General features: G+C 41.4%; 1 protein-coding gene across 1 annotated transcript in view; it reads right to left on the bottom strand.

Annotated features, from left to right (window-relative positions):
- Positions 1-637: 637 nt before the first annotated feature.
- LOC127913769 (rap guanine nucleotide exchange factor 6) overlaps positions 638-15,776 on the bottom strand; it is an 81,853-nt gene continuing 66,714 nt past the window's right edge. The window contains exons 6-8 of the mRNA XM_052487018.1: positions 13,551-13,718; positions 1,669-1,686; positions 638-718 (exon numbers count right to left, since the gene is read on the bottom strand). Coding sequence (XP_052342978.1) covers positions 638-718; positions 1,669-1,686; positions 13,551-13,718 — 267 coding nt within the window. The remainder of the gene's footprint in view (positions 719-1,668; positions 1,687-13,550; positions 13,719-15,776) is intronic.

Genomic DNA, 15,776 nt, shown 5'->3' with positions numbered 1-15,776 from the left:
CAGTCCTGTATTCAAAAGCATGTTGTCTCTAAACAGATGGCAGGAACACAAAACCTCACATGAAATAGGGTCTAAGCTACAACATATGATAATATGTTTATGTATTTTTAGATAGACGTTAAAGGTTTAAAAATGCCAATTTAATACTAATCTTTTAAATGATATTCACCCTGTTTATCCAAAATGGGTCAACTTTGAGCACCTTTATCTCCTGAATGTTCAAAAAAATATCAAAAAAGTAACTTTCTGACCATGGGCAAACATGTATGGAAAGTTTTGTTTAAATCAAAGGGATGCTGTCAAAAAGAGATTGAATTCAAATGGACTCACTTCTTCACTAAAGAATTTTACTATGCAAGAACGAATAGTCGTGTAGGCTACTCAACTCATGGTAGTCAACACAGCAATGTTCACACATAAAAACGGGAAAAACCTCAACCCAATCACACATCGATTAAAACACGCTTACTGGTTTGGTTCATGATTTTGTCTAAACCCAGGAAAAAGTAACACCAATTTTGTGATATCCAATTAGTAGTTACAGTCTTGTCCCATCTCTGCAGGCGAAGGTCGAGAGCCATGCATCCACCGAAACACAACTCTGCCTAGCAACACTGCTTCGTGACACACTACTCGCTTAACCTGGAAGCCAGCCGCACCAATGTGTTGGAGGAAATACCGTACAACCGGTGACCGTGTCAGAGTGCATGCACCCGGCCTGCCACAGGAGTCGCGAGAGCGCGAAGGGACAAGGACATCCCGGCCGGCCGGCCAAACCAGCGTTGGGCCAACTGTGCGCCGCCCCGTTGGTCTCCTGGGCACGGCCGGCTGCGACACAGCCCGGGATCTAACCCAGGCCTGTGCCTTACACCGCTGCTCCACTCGGGAGGCCTGATTAGACCACCTTGAACATCACTTTAACGTTGGTTCAGCGGTTGAGATTCGATGTTCGTCCAACAGATAAATTGCGCTCATTACCTCAGTTTATAATCATTAAGCGGTGCAGCAATCCTAGTTATCATGTGCACACGGATTACAACCATATTCCATATTGCTGTTTAATGGGTATTGCAACATATCAGTGGAGAGGAGCCTCATTTTCAGATGTGAAATTGTGAATCTCTATACAACCACAATTGCTTTTCCAATTCTTGTCCTAATAATATAGCTACAGGAAAATACATTTGGCACCATTAAATGAAAAGATACATAAGTCGATATCTAAAAGGTGATGCTACCTCCATACATGAAGGTGAGAGGACTACGGCACATCACATACACACAAATTAGAACTAGCACAGACTGCTGCAGAGCAGAGGTTAGCGAACACACTGTACTTTTTTGTTCACGCATGTGTATAGATGTAATGTATTGACACCTGTACCATGTATATACCATGATGCTTTTTCATGTGTCAAAACTCCATGTAAGTGGTCCACAATGTGGTTGGGAAAATAAAATCTGTATTTTGTATTATTGTATCGTTGTGGAGTGACACTTAAATACATTGTTCTCACACACTCACACACACACACACACACACACACACACACACACACACACACACACACACACACACACACACACACACACACACACACACACACACACACACACACACACACACACACACACACACACACACACACACACACACACACACAGTACCTGAGCTTTAATGCATTCCTGGGAGCATTCAGGATGAAATGAAAGGCATGAAAGGAAGAAGCAGAGAGGAAGATGGCTGTTATTAAACATGCAGCATGTCACTCAGGGATGGAGAGAATTAGTCCTGATGCTTCAATCGCTGCAATTGACAGCTGTTAAAAAGTATTATTCTGTGCCAGTTGGGCAGGGGTAGAAACACAAAAGCAAGTACATTATTCATTGAGCCAAACACTCCCATCGTCCTTTACCCGTTTCGCATCACAACTGAGCTATCTGAAGACAATATTTCACTGGTTGGGCCTAAAAGAGACCTTATATCAAGACTCACTCAGCCTCAACACAGACAGACACAAAAAGACTGAGAAATCGCAAGAAAGCCCTAATTGCATTCAGCGAGGGCACATTGTGAGCGGCCATATTGTGAGACAAAACGGTTTCGGGAATCATCATTAGACGCAATAACTTCAGTCCCCTCTGCGGAGTTTCAATTTTACATTGAAACAATTAACACCAATCATGGACGGAAATTAGCCTGTGGTTGGTTGGACACGGAGACGAAGGCGGGAGGGGATGTTGAATTGAGGGGGCATCGATTCGCTGAGGCCGCCGCAGGCCGCACCATTGAAATTAGGGAACATCTGCTCAGGGCCTAGGCAAGACGCTGGCGGCCACCGAGCAGACCCCGAAGAGAGGGATTACTCATCCGTTTGGGTGGAGAGGGAAAGGTGGTAAAATGGAGAGGGTGATAAAGAGAAATTGAGTGAGCAAGAAAGAGAGAGACAAACACCACCATCACAGAGATCATCTAACTCAGGGTTGCCATGTCAGCGATTTTCCCAACATAATTGGTCTATTTTTAAAAAACGATGTCGTTGGGTGAAAATGTATTGGTCGCGGGTTGTAGGTTTTGGGGCTACTTCTAAGTTGCACCGCCAACCCCATGAAATTTCTCTATTTCACTGTAACCTGCTGCCGCTGACTATCAGACAGTAAGGCAAGCTGTTGCTGAGTGAGTGAGTGGTATGGAGCGCCAGAGGCGTGTGTGTTGGTTGAGAGATTCTGCAGCAGGTAGTTTAGTCCGCCTCTTTCTTTTGCCCAAAGCATTTAAGCAAAAAACCAGGCCCCGTTATTCAGAGGGGCGCTCTCCAAGTCCGGGAAGTGAATATCACGTAGCGCAATATCTCAGTCACTGGTTAATAACATTTTCCATTATATTTCAAGATTGAAAAATATAACAACATAATATTGTGGACCGAGCTAGCCATAAACATCCCTTAACGCTCAAAAGACATTCAGTGGCTGCAGCATAGCGTATTCCACTGAATGATTAGCTAATAAATATTTGAGAAATTATGAATAATAAGCATATGCTTTTACCTGATAACAGACGAATAATGATATAACTTCAAATACCGAGCTAGTAACGTTAAGTAGCCTAGGTTAACTTAGCTGACCTTCAATTGAGGGAATTTAGCAGAGTTCTCCAAGACATTTTTTACAACTCATTTCAAACTTTTAAAAGAAATTAATGGGCAAATGTTACCAAACAAATATTTGACCCCCCCCACACATTAAGACCCACCGCAAACTGCAGCCAGGAGTACTTCATTAAATGTGGAGAATTAACTCTACAAGCAACACTAGACTCTATTATTATGGTGGGAGATTTTAATACGGTCTTCAATACCTCTATGGACCATAAAGGAAATCACCCTCGGGCACTTAGGAAATCATGAATGTCATGGATATATTGGATTTTGTGGATATATGGAGACTTAAATACCCTGACCTTGTAAGATATACATGGCAGAGGCTTAATCAAGCTAGTTGTCTTGATTACTTTCTTATGTCATTCTCTCTGGCACCAAAAGTTTAAAAAGTGTTGATAGGGGACAGAATGCGGTCGGAGCATCACATAATTGGCATATATATTACCCTTACAGAATTTCCATATGGGTGAGGATATTGGACATTTAATCAAAGCCTACTAGATGATAAATTGTTTAACTAGGACAGAATAATTTATAATGGACTTTTTCCAGACACAACATACACTTAGGTTGGAGTCATTAAAACTTGTTTTTCAACCACTCCACAAATTTCTGGTTAACAAACTAGTTTTGGCAAGCTGGTTAGGACATCTACTTTGTGCATGACAAGTAATTTATCCCAAACATTTTCACAGACATATTATTTCACTGTATCACATTTCCAGTGGGTCAGAAGTTGACTGTGCCTTTAAAGAGCTTGGAAAATACCAGAAAATGACATCATGGCTTTGGAAGCTTCTGATTGGCTAATTGACATCATTTGAGTCAATTGGAGGTGTACCTGTGGATGTGTTTCAATGCCTACCATCAAATTCAGTGCCTCTTTGCTTGACATCATGGGAAATTCAAAATAAATCAGCCAAGACCTCAAGTCTGGATCATCCTTGGGAGCAATTTCCAAACGTCTGAAGGTACCACGTTCATCTGTACAAACAATAGTACGCAAGTCAAGTATAAACACCATGGGACCACGCAGCCGTCATACCGCTCAGGAAGGAGACGCGTTATTTCTCATAGAGATGAACATACATTGGTGCGAAAAGTGCAAATCAATCCCAGAGCAACAGCAAAGGACCGTGTGAAGATGCTGGAGGAAAAGTATCTATGTCCACAGTAAAACGAGTCCTATATAATCGACACAAGCTGAAAGGCAGCTCAGCAAGGAAGAAGCCACTGCTCAGAAACTGCAACAAAAAAAAGGCAGACTACAGTTTGCAACTGCACTTGGGGACAAAGATTGTACATTTTGGAGAAATGTCCTCTGGTCTGATGAAACAAAAATAGAACTGGTTGGCCTTCATGACCATGGTTATGTTTGGATAAAAAGGGGAGGCATGCAAGCCGAAGAACCGTGCAGCATGGGGGTGGCAGCGTCATGTTGTGGGAGTGCTTTGCTGAAGGAGGGACTGGTGCACTTCACAAAATAGATGACTTCATGAGGAAGGAAATTTTGTGGATATATTGAAGCAACATCTCAAGACAGGCAGGGAGTTAAAGCTTGGTCGCAAATGGGTGTTCCAAATGGACAATGACCACAAGCATACTTCCAAAGTTGTGGCAAAATGGTTAAGGACAACAAAGTCAAAGTATTGGAGTGGCCATCACAAAGCCCAGACCTCAATCCTGAAGAACATTTGCGAGCAGAACTGAAAAAGCGTGTGGAGCAAGGAGGCCTACAAACCTGACTCAGTTACACCAGCTCAGTCATGGAGGAATGGGCTGAAATTCACCCAACTTATTGTGGGAAGCTTGATGAAACATTTGACCCAAGTTAAACAATTTAAAGGCAAATCCACCAAATATTAATTGAGTGCATGTAAACTTCTGACCCACTGGGAATGTGATGAAAGAAAGAAATCATTATCTCTACTATTATTCTGACATTTCACATTCTTAAAATAAAGTGGTGATCCTAACTGACCTAAGACCGGGAATTTTTACTAGGATTAAATGTCAGGAAGTGTGGAAAAACTGAGTTTAAATGTATTCGGCTGAGGTGTATGTAAACTTCCTACTTCATCTGTAGGTACAGCAGAAGCCCTTATTTTATAATAATAATAATATATGCCATTTAGCAGACGCTTTTATCCAAAGCGACTTACAGTCATGTGTGCATACATTCTACGTATGGGTGGTCCCGGGAATCGAACCCACTACCCTGGCGTTACAAGCGCCATGCTCTACCAACTGTGCTACAGAAGGACCCCATTTTATGGGACACTTAAATGTGCCTTTAGAGACCATGCAATTCAGTACTCCTCTATAAAACAAAAGCAATTTAGATCAAAAGAGTTCATATTGATTGGATAGGGGGCGGTATTTTGACATCCGGATGAACATCGGGCCCAAAGTAAACTGCCTGTCACTCAGGCCCAGAAGCTACAATATGCTTATAATTGGTAGATTTGGATAGAAAACACTAAACTTTTAAAACTGTTAAAATAATGTTTGTGAGTATAACATAACTGAAATGGCTGAAAAGGACAAACCACCCCCCCCCCCAAAAAAAAAATCATCCTACCGCTGATTTCAATGCCTGGCACTTTTATTATATGGAGAAATCTTGCCCGATTGCAGTTCCTAGGGCTTCAACTAGATGTCAACAGTATTTTGAGTTTCAGGCTGGTTTTTGGAAAAATGACCCAGAAATTGTAGTTTTTCTAGGTGGCTCCAATTTTGGCTGTAGTGTTTCCGTGTGAATCAGAGCGCGGTAAAGACGATAACGATTCTCCATCTTAAATTATATCATTTATTTGCGTATTAGGGTACCTATTGTTTGATTATAAACGTTGATTGATTTGTTTGGATAAGTTTGTTGGTAACGTTTGGGATTCATTTTGTATGCATTTTGAAGTAGACAAACCAAGTTGATTATTGATTAGCGCACCAGCTAAACTGAAATTTTATGGATATAAATAGAACAAAATTACCATTTGTAATGTTACTGGGACTTTTTGGAGTGCCAACAGAAGAAGATCTTCAAAAGGTAAGGCATATATTATATCGCTGTTTCTGACTTTCGTGTCGCAACTCCCTGGTTGAAAATGATTTGTTACGCATTTGTGTGCTGGGCGCTGTCCTCAGATAATCACATGGTTTGCTTTCGCAGTAAAGCCTTTTTGAAATCTGACATGGCGGGTGGATTAACAACAAGTTAAGCTTTATTTTGATGTATTGCACTTGTGATTTCATGAAAGTTTAATATTTATAGTAATTTAATTTGAATTTGGCGCTCTGCAATTTCACCAGAAGTTTTCGAAATGAGATGCTAGCGTCCCACTGATCGGCAAGAAGATAACAAAAGAAATTGAAGGACTAACAGTACAGTTTGATAGCAATAAAAACTGTACCATAGAGGCACAGAATAAATTAGAGGAAAAACAAAAAGAAATGGAGGAATTTAGTCAAGAAACATCCAATGTAATATATTACATTAAAAGCAAACTGGATGGAATATGGGGAAACATGCACCAAATGATTTTTCAAAGTTCAATATAGAAATGCTACCAAAAAAAAAACTATTGAAACTTGTTACAAATGGAGTCACACATGATTCACAGAATTATGTTTTGAAAGAGGAAGTAAAGTACTTTAAAGATATGTTTTTTTTACAGTCTCCTCCATCTCCACTAACCGAAGCAAATTGTGTGGATTCTTTTCCTAAAAATAAATAATAATAATAATATTTCAATTTTGGGGAATCTCTTATAAAATGGGTTAAAGTTATGTATAGTTAACCTAGGTGTACAATAGTAAATCATGGCTACATCTCAAAGTTTTAAACTGTCTAGAGGAGTAAAACAAGGTTGTCCACTATCGGCATATCTAATTATTATTGCCATCGAAATGTAAGCTGTAAAAATGAGATCCAACAATAATATTAAGGGATTAGAAATCTGTGGCATGTTTTCTACATGTTTTCTTTTAAAACCACAATTAGAATCCCTTCACGGCCTCAGAGGATCAAGATACTTTTGCTAACCTTGCTAACCTCCACGGCCTCATAGAGGATCAAGATACTCTTGCTAACCTCTCTGGATTAAAACCAAGTGATGAAATTATCTCAAATATTGTTGTTTTTTAAAAAGCCTTAGAAAGTCATTTGCAATTTCAGTTTAATCCACCTAAAAAGACAGAACAAATAATACAATAAATATTGTGGTTAAACTCAAATATACTAATTGATGACAAAAAAAAAACATTTTCCGGGGAAATGTTTAAAAAAAGGTACAATTTTAGTGAATGATACAAATAGGACTGGTGGAGTTATGTATAGAAATTGCAAAATAGTTGGGGAGAGATTTTTTGATGTACCCATTCCATGGCACATGGTTTATGAATTGACACGTAAAAACAACGCCGGATTCAAAACTTCAATTTTTTACATTTAAATTACTTTACAAAATTCTAGCAACCAATAGAATGTCATATGTATGGGGGATACAATCTTCCCAGCTCTGCAGATTTTGCTGTGAGGAGTCAGAGTCATTAGATCATTTATTTTGTTACTATCCATATGTAGCTCGTTTTTGGTCACAGGTCCAGGAATGGCTGAAGAATTGCAACCTTTCCCTAGAACTAACGCTGCAGACAGCATTACTGGGTGATTTGAAAAGCCATAGTCAATAATATTCTAATTATTTTAGCAAAAATGTTTAACTTTGATTTACAATCTATAGAAGCTGTCAGCCATTTCAGCCATTTCTGTTCAGTACTTTTGTGAAACATCACAGCACATTTGAAAAATATGGCAAATAGAAATCCAAAATGGATGGTGTTAAGAGATAAATGGTAGGGTTGAATGGAGCTGAAGGGTGGGACTAATAAGATAACCAATGTAAAACGTCCAGTTCAGTTTTTTTTTTTACCTTTATTTTACTAGGCAAGTCAGTTAAGAACAAATTCTTATTTTCAATGACGGCCTAGTGGGTTAACTGCCTGTTCAGGGGCAGAACAACAGATTTGTACCTTGTCAGCTCGGGGATTCGAACTTGCAACCTTTCGGTTACTAGTCCAACGCTCTAACCACTAGGCTACCCTGCTGCCCCATTACACAGTTACAAATAGAAATCAAACTGGATGGACATCAGAAATAGAGGAAGGACTAAAAACAAACTAAATTATAACTATTGTAAAATGTGTATAATAAGTAGAAGCCTAAGTGTTATTGTTTATTAGTTTACTCCAATTGGGGGAGGGGTGGAGGGTTGGCGGGGAATAATAAAGGTATATTCTAAAAAATATATATGTATGTCTTTGTATGTACATACATGTGTATGTATGAATGTTTATGTATGCATGTTTATGTATGAATATAGTTATGTATGGGTGTGTATGGATATATATATATATATTTACTAAAAAAAGATATGGGGGATTGGGGAAAAAAATTATATAAGTGGAGAATGATATGTTTGCATCTCTTGGCTATCTAGTAGCCTATTAATTTATAGGCTACTGTAGGCTACCATTTGCCACAATAAATATGTTGAAAGTACGATATCACTGGAGTCATTGCAAACCAATTTGTGCCACTTGTGTAGCCTACCTGGAGCTTGCAAATGGATTTAATAAATGTCCCATGACTTCAGTTTATCGTTGTTGTAGCCTTAAATGGGAAGTCATCAAAGCTCTATCGAAATTGTCAATTAGTTATTACAGCACATTAGAGAGACGTAACAGTCAGTCAGATGAGGCTACAGATCAAGATAATCAATGGCATGTTGTTGACAAGCACAAACAGTTCATTAATATTTAATTCAGTGATTGAAATTAAGACACCATCTTCAGTAGGCTATTTGGAAACAAGCACTTCTTACCTCGAAATCGACCCCCCCCATTCATGTTCAGTAAATGAGTCTGTCAATTTGAACGAAGCAATCTGCTTAGTTCAGTTTACATCTTGCCTAGGCTACTGTAGGCTATCTGAAATGAGATGTATCAGGGGCTATAGGTTACCTGCAACTAGCTAAGCAAACCATGGCAAAGTTGATATTATAAACCCAGGTTTTAGTCTGTAGACTATGCCTATTGAAATGACAAGTTAATCTCGCAAATGGGCCATTTATAACTGTTTCAAGTCTTAACATCTGGCACATAATAACAGCACAATTTCCAGAAAATAGACTAACATTTTTTTTTATTAAAAAAAAAAGTTTGTCCAAGTGTTTCTTGCACACAGATTGAGATCCTCTGTCCAAATTTCATTACTCAAACTCTCCTGTTGGATTTTTCTATAGTTCCTATAGCAAAGGGGATGTATTTACAATTATAAACTGGGTGGTTTGAGCCCTGAATGCAGATTTTGGGTTGAAATATATTACTGAGCTTTGAGTGTTGCTAGTGCAGGTAGCACATGGAATCATGGTAATTCCGCAAAAACGTAATATTTTTTTTTATTATAAACTGGGTGGTTGGAGCCTCGAGTGCTGACTGGCTGAAAGCCGTGGTATATAAAGACTGTATACTACGGATATTAATGTATTTTTACTGTTCTAATTACATTTGTAACTAGTTTATGATAGCAATAAGGCACCTCTGGGGTTTGTGGCATATGGCCAATATACCACCTCTAAGGGCTGTATCCAGGCACCCCCTTGTTCCGCCGTGCATAAGAACAGCCCTTAGCCATGGTATATTGGCCACATACCCCTCGGTCCTTACTGCTTAATTATAAACTAGGTTTGAGCCCCAAATGCGGACATGCTGAAAGCTGTGGAATTACAGACCATATACCAGGGTTATGACATGTTTTATTTTTGATGTTCTAATAACGTTTCTAACCATCTTATAACAGCAATGGCTAACGGCTGTATTTAGACACTCCCTTACTGCGGCAAATTAAAAACATATTTTTTTAAACTCGTTTTCAGGCCGCTTCGGCAGGTTTTGAGTGGTCATTGTTATGGAAATGTTAACTGGACCTGGCAACCCTGATCTAACCACACTGTTGACAGACTCTAAATTGACATACATTTTACCACATCATGAAAGAAATAAAGAAACCAAGAGAAAGAGAGAGAGAGCAAAAGGGACAAGATGAAAAAGGATAGAAAGAGCCAGCCTGAATAGGTGGTGCCCATTCTGAGGACAGAAGGGGCTCAGTCAGTGTGGCCGACCTCATCTGAGCGAGTGGTGTGTGATGCGGTGTGTGATGCATTCTAAGATGTCCGATAGCGTCGGCTGCAGGGCTCACAGATAGTCTAAACCCCAATGGCTGATTTGACGTAAAGTTTTAAGTCTGTTTAACTGCATTTTTCATTTGGAACTTGTCCTTTAGCATTGCTATTTTTTCAGTAGCTTGGTTTCTGCCTTTGAAGCTATTAGCCTTAGCCTCATGTGAAAGTCAGGCTATTCATTTGGTGAAGCACCAGGTAATTTTTGCTTTCTGGGACTTTGAGGTAAAATGGATGTCTGGCAAGTGACAACTATCCATTATTTAATGACGTATTTACCATTGCGTCTTTTTCAGGGGGAGACCGGGACATTGGGCTACACACAGAACCAGACGTCCCAAGGAGACCATCAGTGCTAGGTTAACATGCCATTGGCAGTATACCTGTTATAATTTATTGAGACACAGTAGCTGTTGGTCACATCCCATCACATCAGGTCTACGGTGGAGGAACAAAGGCTTGGGACCCTCTCTTTGCTTAGAGGGCCTTCAATGGGGATGAACACCATAATATAATAATAATAATAATAATAAAAACACCACTGAAGAAAGGCCCACACTTAAAGCGAGTGTCCTGCATATTGTTTTCAATAAAGCACGTTCCTATCGGCAATATATATATATATATATATATATATATATATATATATTTTTTTTTTTTTTTTTTTTTTTTATATATATATATATATATACACATTTTTTTTTTTTTTTAAGAAAAAAATGTGAAAGTAGAGACAGAGGAGATATATTTGGATCGGTGTCATCATAGGTAGATAGATACCTTGAATGAAAGACCCCTTTGCTGGAAATGGGATATCCCCACAAAAACAAAATGTTCTTGCAATACACAAGACCAATGTCCATGCAATACACCTATTCCGAATGTCTACCAAGTGAGATTTAAAGGGGCTTAAATTTGATTTACGAAGACAAACCCAAGCTTTTGGCATGTTCACACGGCTCTCTTTATTCCTCTGACAAAAGTTTCTCCCTGGCGCATTTTTCACCTCTAAATGCGCCTCTGGGTTTTGAGAAGGAAAATCCCGGCGCAGCCTGGCATTCCAAATGCGGGAGATTAGCGTGCTACATGTCATCTTAACATCAAAGCCCATCCAAGCTTTCCCCCTATGCGCTCGCCAGTATCGTCTCAACTGAAGTTATTCCCTCTACGCACTGCTGTACTTCAAGTGCACCCCACTCCACTTGGGACTACTTGTTACCATGGCACCCCACTTATTCTTCCCACAGGGCCTCTGAGGAGAACTAGAATTTTGTGACAGGCGCCGTCAGGCCATGAGAAAGTTCAGGGTATCCTTTTATGTAAAAAACCAAAGCCAGTCTAAAATTAGGGGTCGGTGTTGGGGGGGGTGACGTCCGGCGCGTTTCCGCTTTTGTACGGCAAACCCAGATTATTCCATGGCGTTCCAAACAAGCCGGGGTACTCTTCTTGACACCGTCCTCCCTTCAGAATTGCAGAAATAGGAGGAATGGTTTGAAATAAGGCAGAACTGGGGCTCAAGAAAAATAACATGGGGCATGGGGTGTGTTCACATCATGAGTGAACATGGGTTCCCATGAATAGTAATATGGGGTGCGTTCATGTGATTGTACTGTATACTTTATTAGTGAACCCTTCATTATAGTGAACATGGGTTCCCCATTCACAGAAAGACACTTTAGGACCCATCTCGGGCACTGCTGTGGCCACCTCAGTGGACTGTGGCGTGCTCCATTGGAAAATAAGAGAGAGACTCTCCATCTCCACACATGCTGCCCTTTTAGAATATTTGTGGGGGGGGGGGTGGTTTGCATAAAGAAAGGCAACGCTTTGGGACGACATGATGAATAGGACCCCCTGTTCCCTCTTCTACACAGAAGCTCTACTCTACTCTCCTCTTACCCCCCTTTCCAGTCATGCTCCTGCTGATTTCGCTGGAGAAACCAGCTGGCTCTACAATTGCCATCCACATCAACCCCTGGTGGGTGACTCAACACGGCTTCTCCCTTCAACTACTCCCAGAGCTACACTGTGTAGAATAACAACCACCCTGACACCGCCTGGAGCAATAGGGGACACAGGGGTTATGGGGTGAAGGAAAGATGCAAAGGTAGTAAAGGCAGTGGGTATATGGGGGTGTTGCATAGAGGCACTAGTTATTGAAAAAAAATGGCCCAAAGATGACACAGGAGGTTATAACCTATATATAGTCTATTAAGGTCAGACGATGAGTTTGTAGCAATGGTGCACAAGAGTCGAGTCGAGAAAGGTATACAAGGTAGCCTACAGCGAGGATAGCAAAAGGGTGAACAGCATGAACAATGCATTTCGGGGTACAGGTACCCAAGAAGGGTAGAATAATAATATAATGGTGAAACAAGGCACAGCAAGCATACAGCAAACGCGATACATTGAGCACAACGTAACTATAGAGCAGAGCAAAGTAGAAACAAGGGTGCACACAGATCAGGGTATACATGTCAGGTACTGTGTAAGCTGTGACTACACAGACCAGGGTATAAGGTATTCACTAGTAGGCTACACAGACCAGGGTATAAGGTATTTACTAGTAGGCTACACAGACCAGGGTATAAGGTTCTCACTAGTAGGCTACACAGACCAGGGTATAAGGTATTTACTAGTAGGCTACACAGACCAGGGTGTAAGGTTCTCACTAGTAGGCTACACAGACCAGGGTATAAGGTATTCACTAGTAGGCTACACAGACCAGGGTATAAGGTATTCACTAGTAGGCTACACAGACCAGGGTATAAGGTTCTCACTTGTAGGCTACACAGACCAGGGTATAAGGTATTCACTAGTAGGCTACACAGACCAGGGTATAAGGTATTCACTAGTAGGCTACACAGACCAGGGTATAAGGTATTCACTAGTAGGCTACACAGACCAGGGTATAAGGTATTCACTAGTAGGCTACACAGACCAGGGTATAAGGTATTCACTAGTAGGCTACACAGACCAGGGTATAAGGTATTCACTAGTAGGCTACACAGGTAAGCGTCCAACAAGCTTAGACAAGGACTATGTTAGCCGACACAAGCGTAGGCAAGGTAAGGAGTACACCACGAGTGTCCAGCAACACAAAACAGCCTAGTTACTAACTAAACAGGAGGAGCCAGGTAGCTAGATGGTGACTCACCGTGTGGTATCCCCTGGCTATGGGCGGCTTGCCGGTGGGGTACGGGTCCACCGTGTCGATGATGGTCTGCCGCTCACCCTTCTGGTTGATCTTGCGGAACCTCCGGCGGGACTGTCGGTGCGATGCTTGCCGCTGGAAGTACTCCTCATTTTGGTCCATATAGTCCACCTGGGGAAACAGGGTAGGAGGAAAGGAAGGAGTGACTGTCTAGTTTTCCTCGCCCCCTCCCTCCCCCTCTTCCCGCCCCTCTCACTGCGTAAAAATTGCAGCGTGTGTGTGTGGGCTGCGCCTCAACACTCCTCTCCGACATCAAAGGAAGCTATCACAACTCCAGGAGAGGGGGAACGAGTGAGAGGGAGGTGTGTGAGAGAGGTACATAGTGAATTGGCAAGGCAAGCGTGTGAAAGGAAGAGGGATAAAATAGAGGAAGAGATCAAGAGAGGGATGGAGAGAGAGAGGGGAAGAAAACAAGATAGAGGGGAGACAAACAGAGGGAGATGGACAGAGAGATGGAGAAAGGGAGACATACCAGCCCCTTGCCCTGATGTGATTCAGATTTAGTCATTCAGTCTCAAGTTCAGTCATTCAGGCAGATGCTGCCCTCCCTTATGATCATACTGCTCCTGCCGTCGATCACCCTCGGGAGTCACAGTCCCATGAAATGGCTCAAAATGACCGTCGTAATAAGGGATAATGGCACAACTGGCCTCAAATTACGAGTACAACTTGAGGTTGAGGAGTCACAAGGCATCGGCCATCAGAAGACAGAAATGCATGTACTACATGTTCTACCTGCAAAAATATTGCAGCAACATCTTTTCTCTGCTCACAAAATGCATTTCAACGACTTAATACTTAACAGTCAAGTGTAGTAGCCTGATGAAATAGGCCTGGTGCTAGAATGACAAATTTAAGGCGTTTACAGTTGGCACACACTCCTCCCTCACAAGCTTCTTCACTGCAGCTTCACATTTCACAGCACTCAGCCTTTGGGATTACACATAAAATCTCTACCTCTCTCCCTCGCTCTCTGCCGTACCAACTGCTGCTATGGCAACGGCAGGGGAGCTGTGGTGGATGAGAGAGAGAGTTGTGTTTGAGAGAGGAGCGAGAGTGCATGCATTGTGTGTATCAGTTTGGTTCGAGTGTGTCAATCAGTTTCAGTGTGGTTGTGTGTGTGTGTGTGTGTGTGTGTGTGTGTGTGTGTGTGTGTGTGTGTGTGTGTGTGTGTGTGTGTGTGTGTGTGTGTGTGTGTACAGTCAATGGACTGTGCATATGTGTATCGGTTTGAGTGCATGTGCGAGTATGATTTTGGTTTGCGTGTGCATCAGTTGAAGTATCTTGCGTTTATCGCTTTTAGTATGTGTTGGAGACTGGGGACTTAAGAGCGAGAGCTGCTGCTGTCTTAGTATCACCCCAAAGCCATTCTCCCAGTAATTATAGGCTGCTTGTTGCGCCCATAATAGCTGAGGCTACGCCAGGAAGTGGTCATGAGCAACAGTAGGACAGAGAGAAGGCTATTAGAAAAGCTGAAGCTTTAGCAGCTGGAGCCACATTTAACAAAAAGGTGCCATCTATATAATTATTATTGGAGACATTCATAGGACACTATGATTACAGAGAAGATCTTTGTGGCAGCCGTACTGTAGGACGGTTGGTGATTAACAGTAACATGATGTAACTGGTTAGGTATGGTTGCTCTTCAAAACGGAGCAGTTTTTAGGCGATAGGATCTATGTCAAATTGTAGCGTGTACGCGCTTGATCATGCGTGTGTGATTGATTACGCATGAGTGGGATGTGCGATCGATTGTGTGTGAGGGTGGTTATGTGTGGCATGTGCACGCACACGTCAGAGAGCGAAAAGGACAGTGGGCTTTCGTATCTTTAAAGATCTAGCACGCCTCCAAGGCCTCATGTTCCCGACAGCAGATTGTGTTGTGCTGCTACTTTTATATCCTGGTAAGGCTGGATTGATTGGTTTTCAACTTTGCTTTTTATAAGGTCTGTGCCAACATTTGATGTTACCATAAAACTCGGTCAACCTTTATATCACTGACTGGAAATTACTGAAGCACTTATTTGTATTCCTTACATTTAGCCAAGTATGCGAGCGTGCAGTGAACAACAACAAAAAACAGCAGCAAGCACTATAGCTGAATGTATGCATGTCAAGTGAAGCACTAACATTACTTGTAGTTGGTTCGTCCACAATAAATAAAGGCCA

The sequence above is a fragment of the Oncorhynchus keta genome, chromosome 30, assembly GCF_023373465.1.
Source record: "Oncorhynchus keta strain PuntledgeMale-10-30-2019 chromosome 30, Oket_V2, whole genome shotgun sequence".
Taxonomy (NCBI): Eukaryota; Metazoa; Chordata; class Actinopteri; order Salmoniformes; family Salmonidae; genus Oncorhynchus; species Oncorhynchus keta.
The sequence above is the reverse complement of the archived record's forward strand: the minus strand, read 5'-3'. Positions and strand labels throughout refer to the sequence as shown.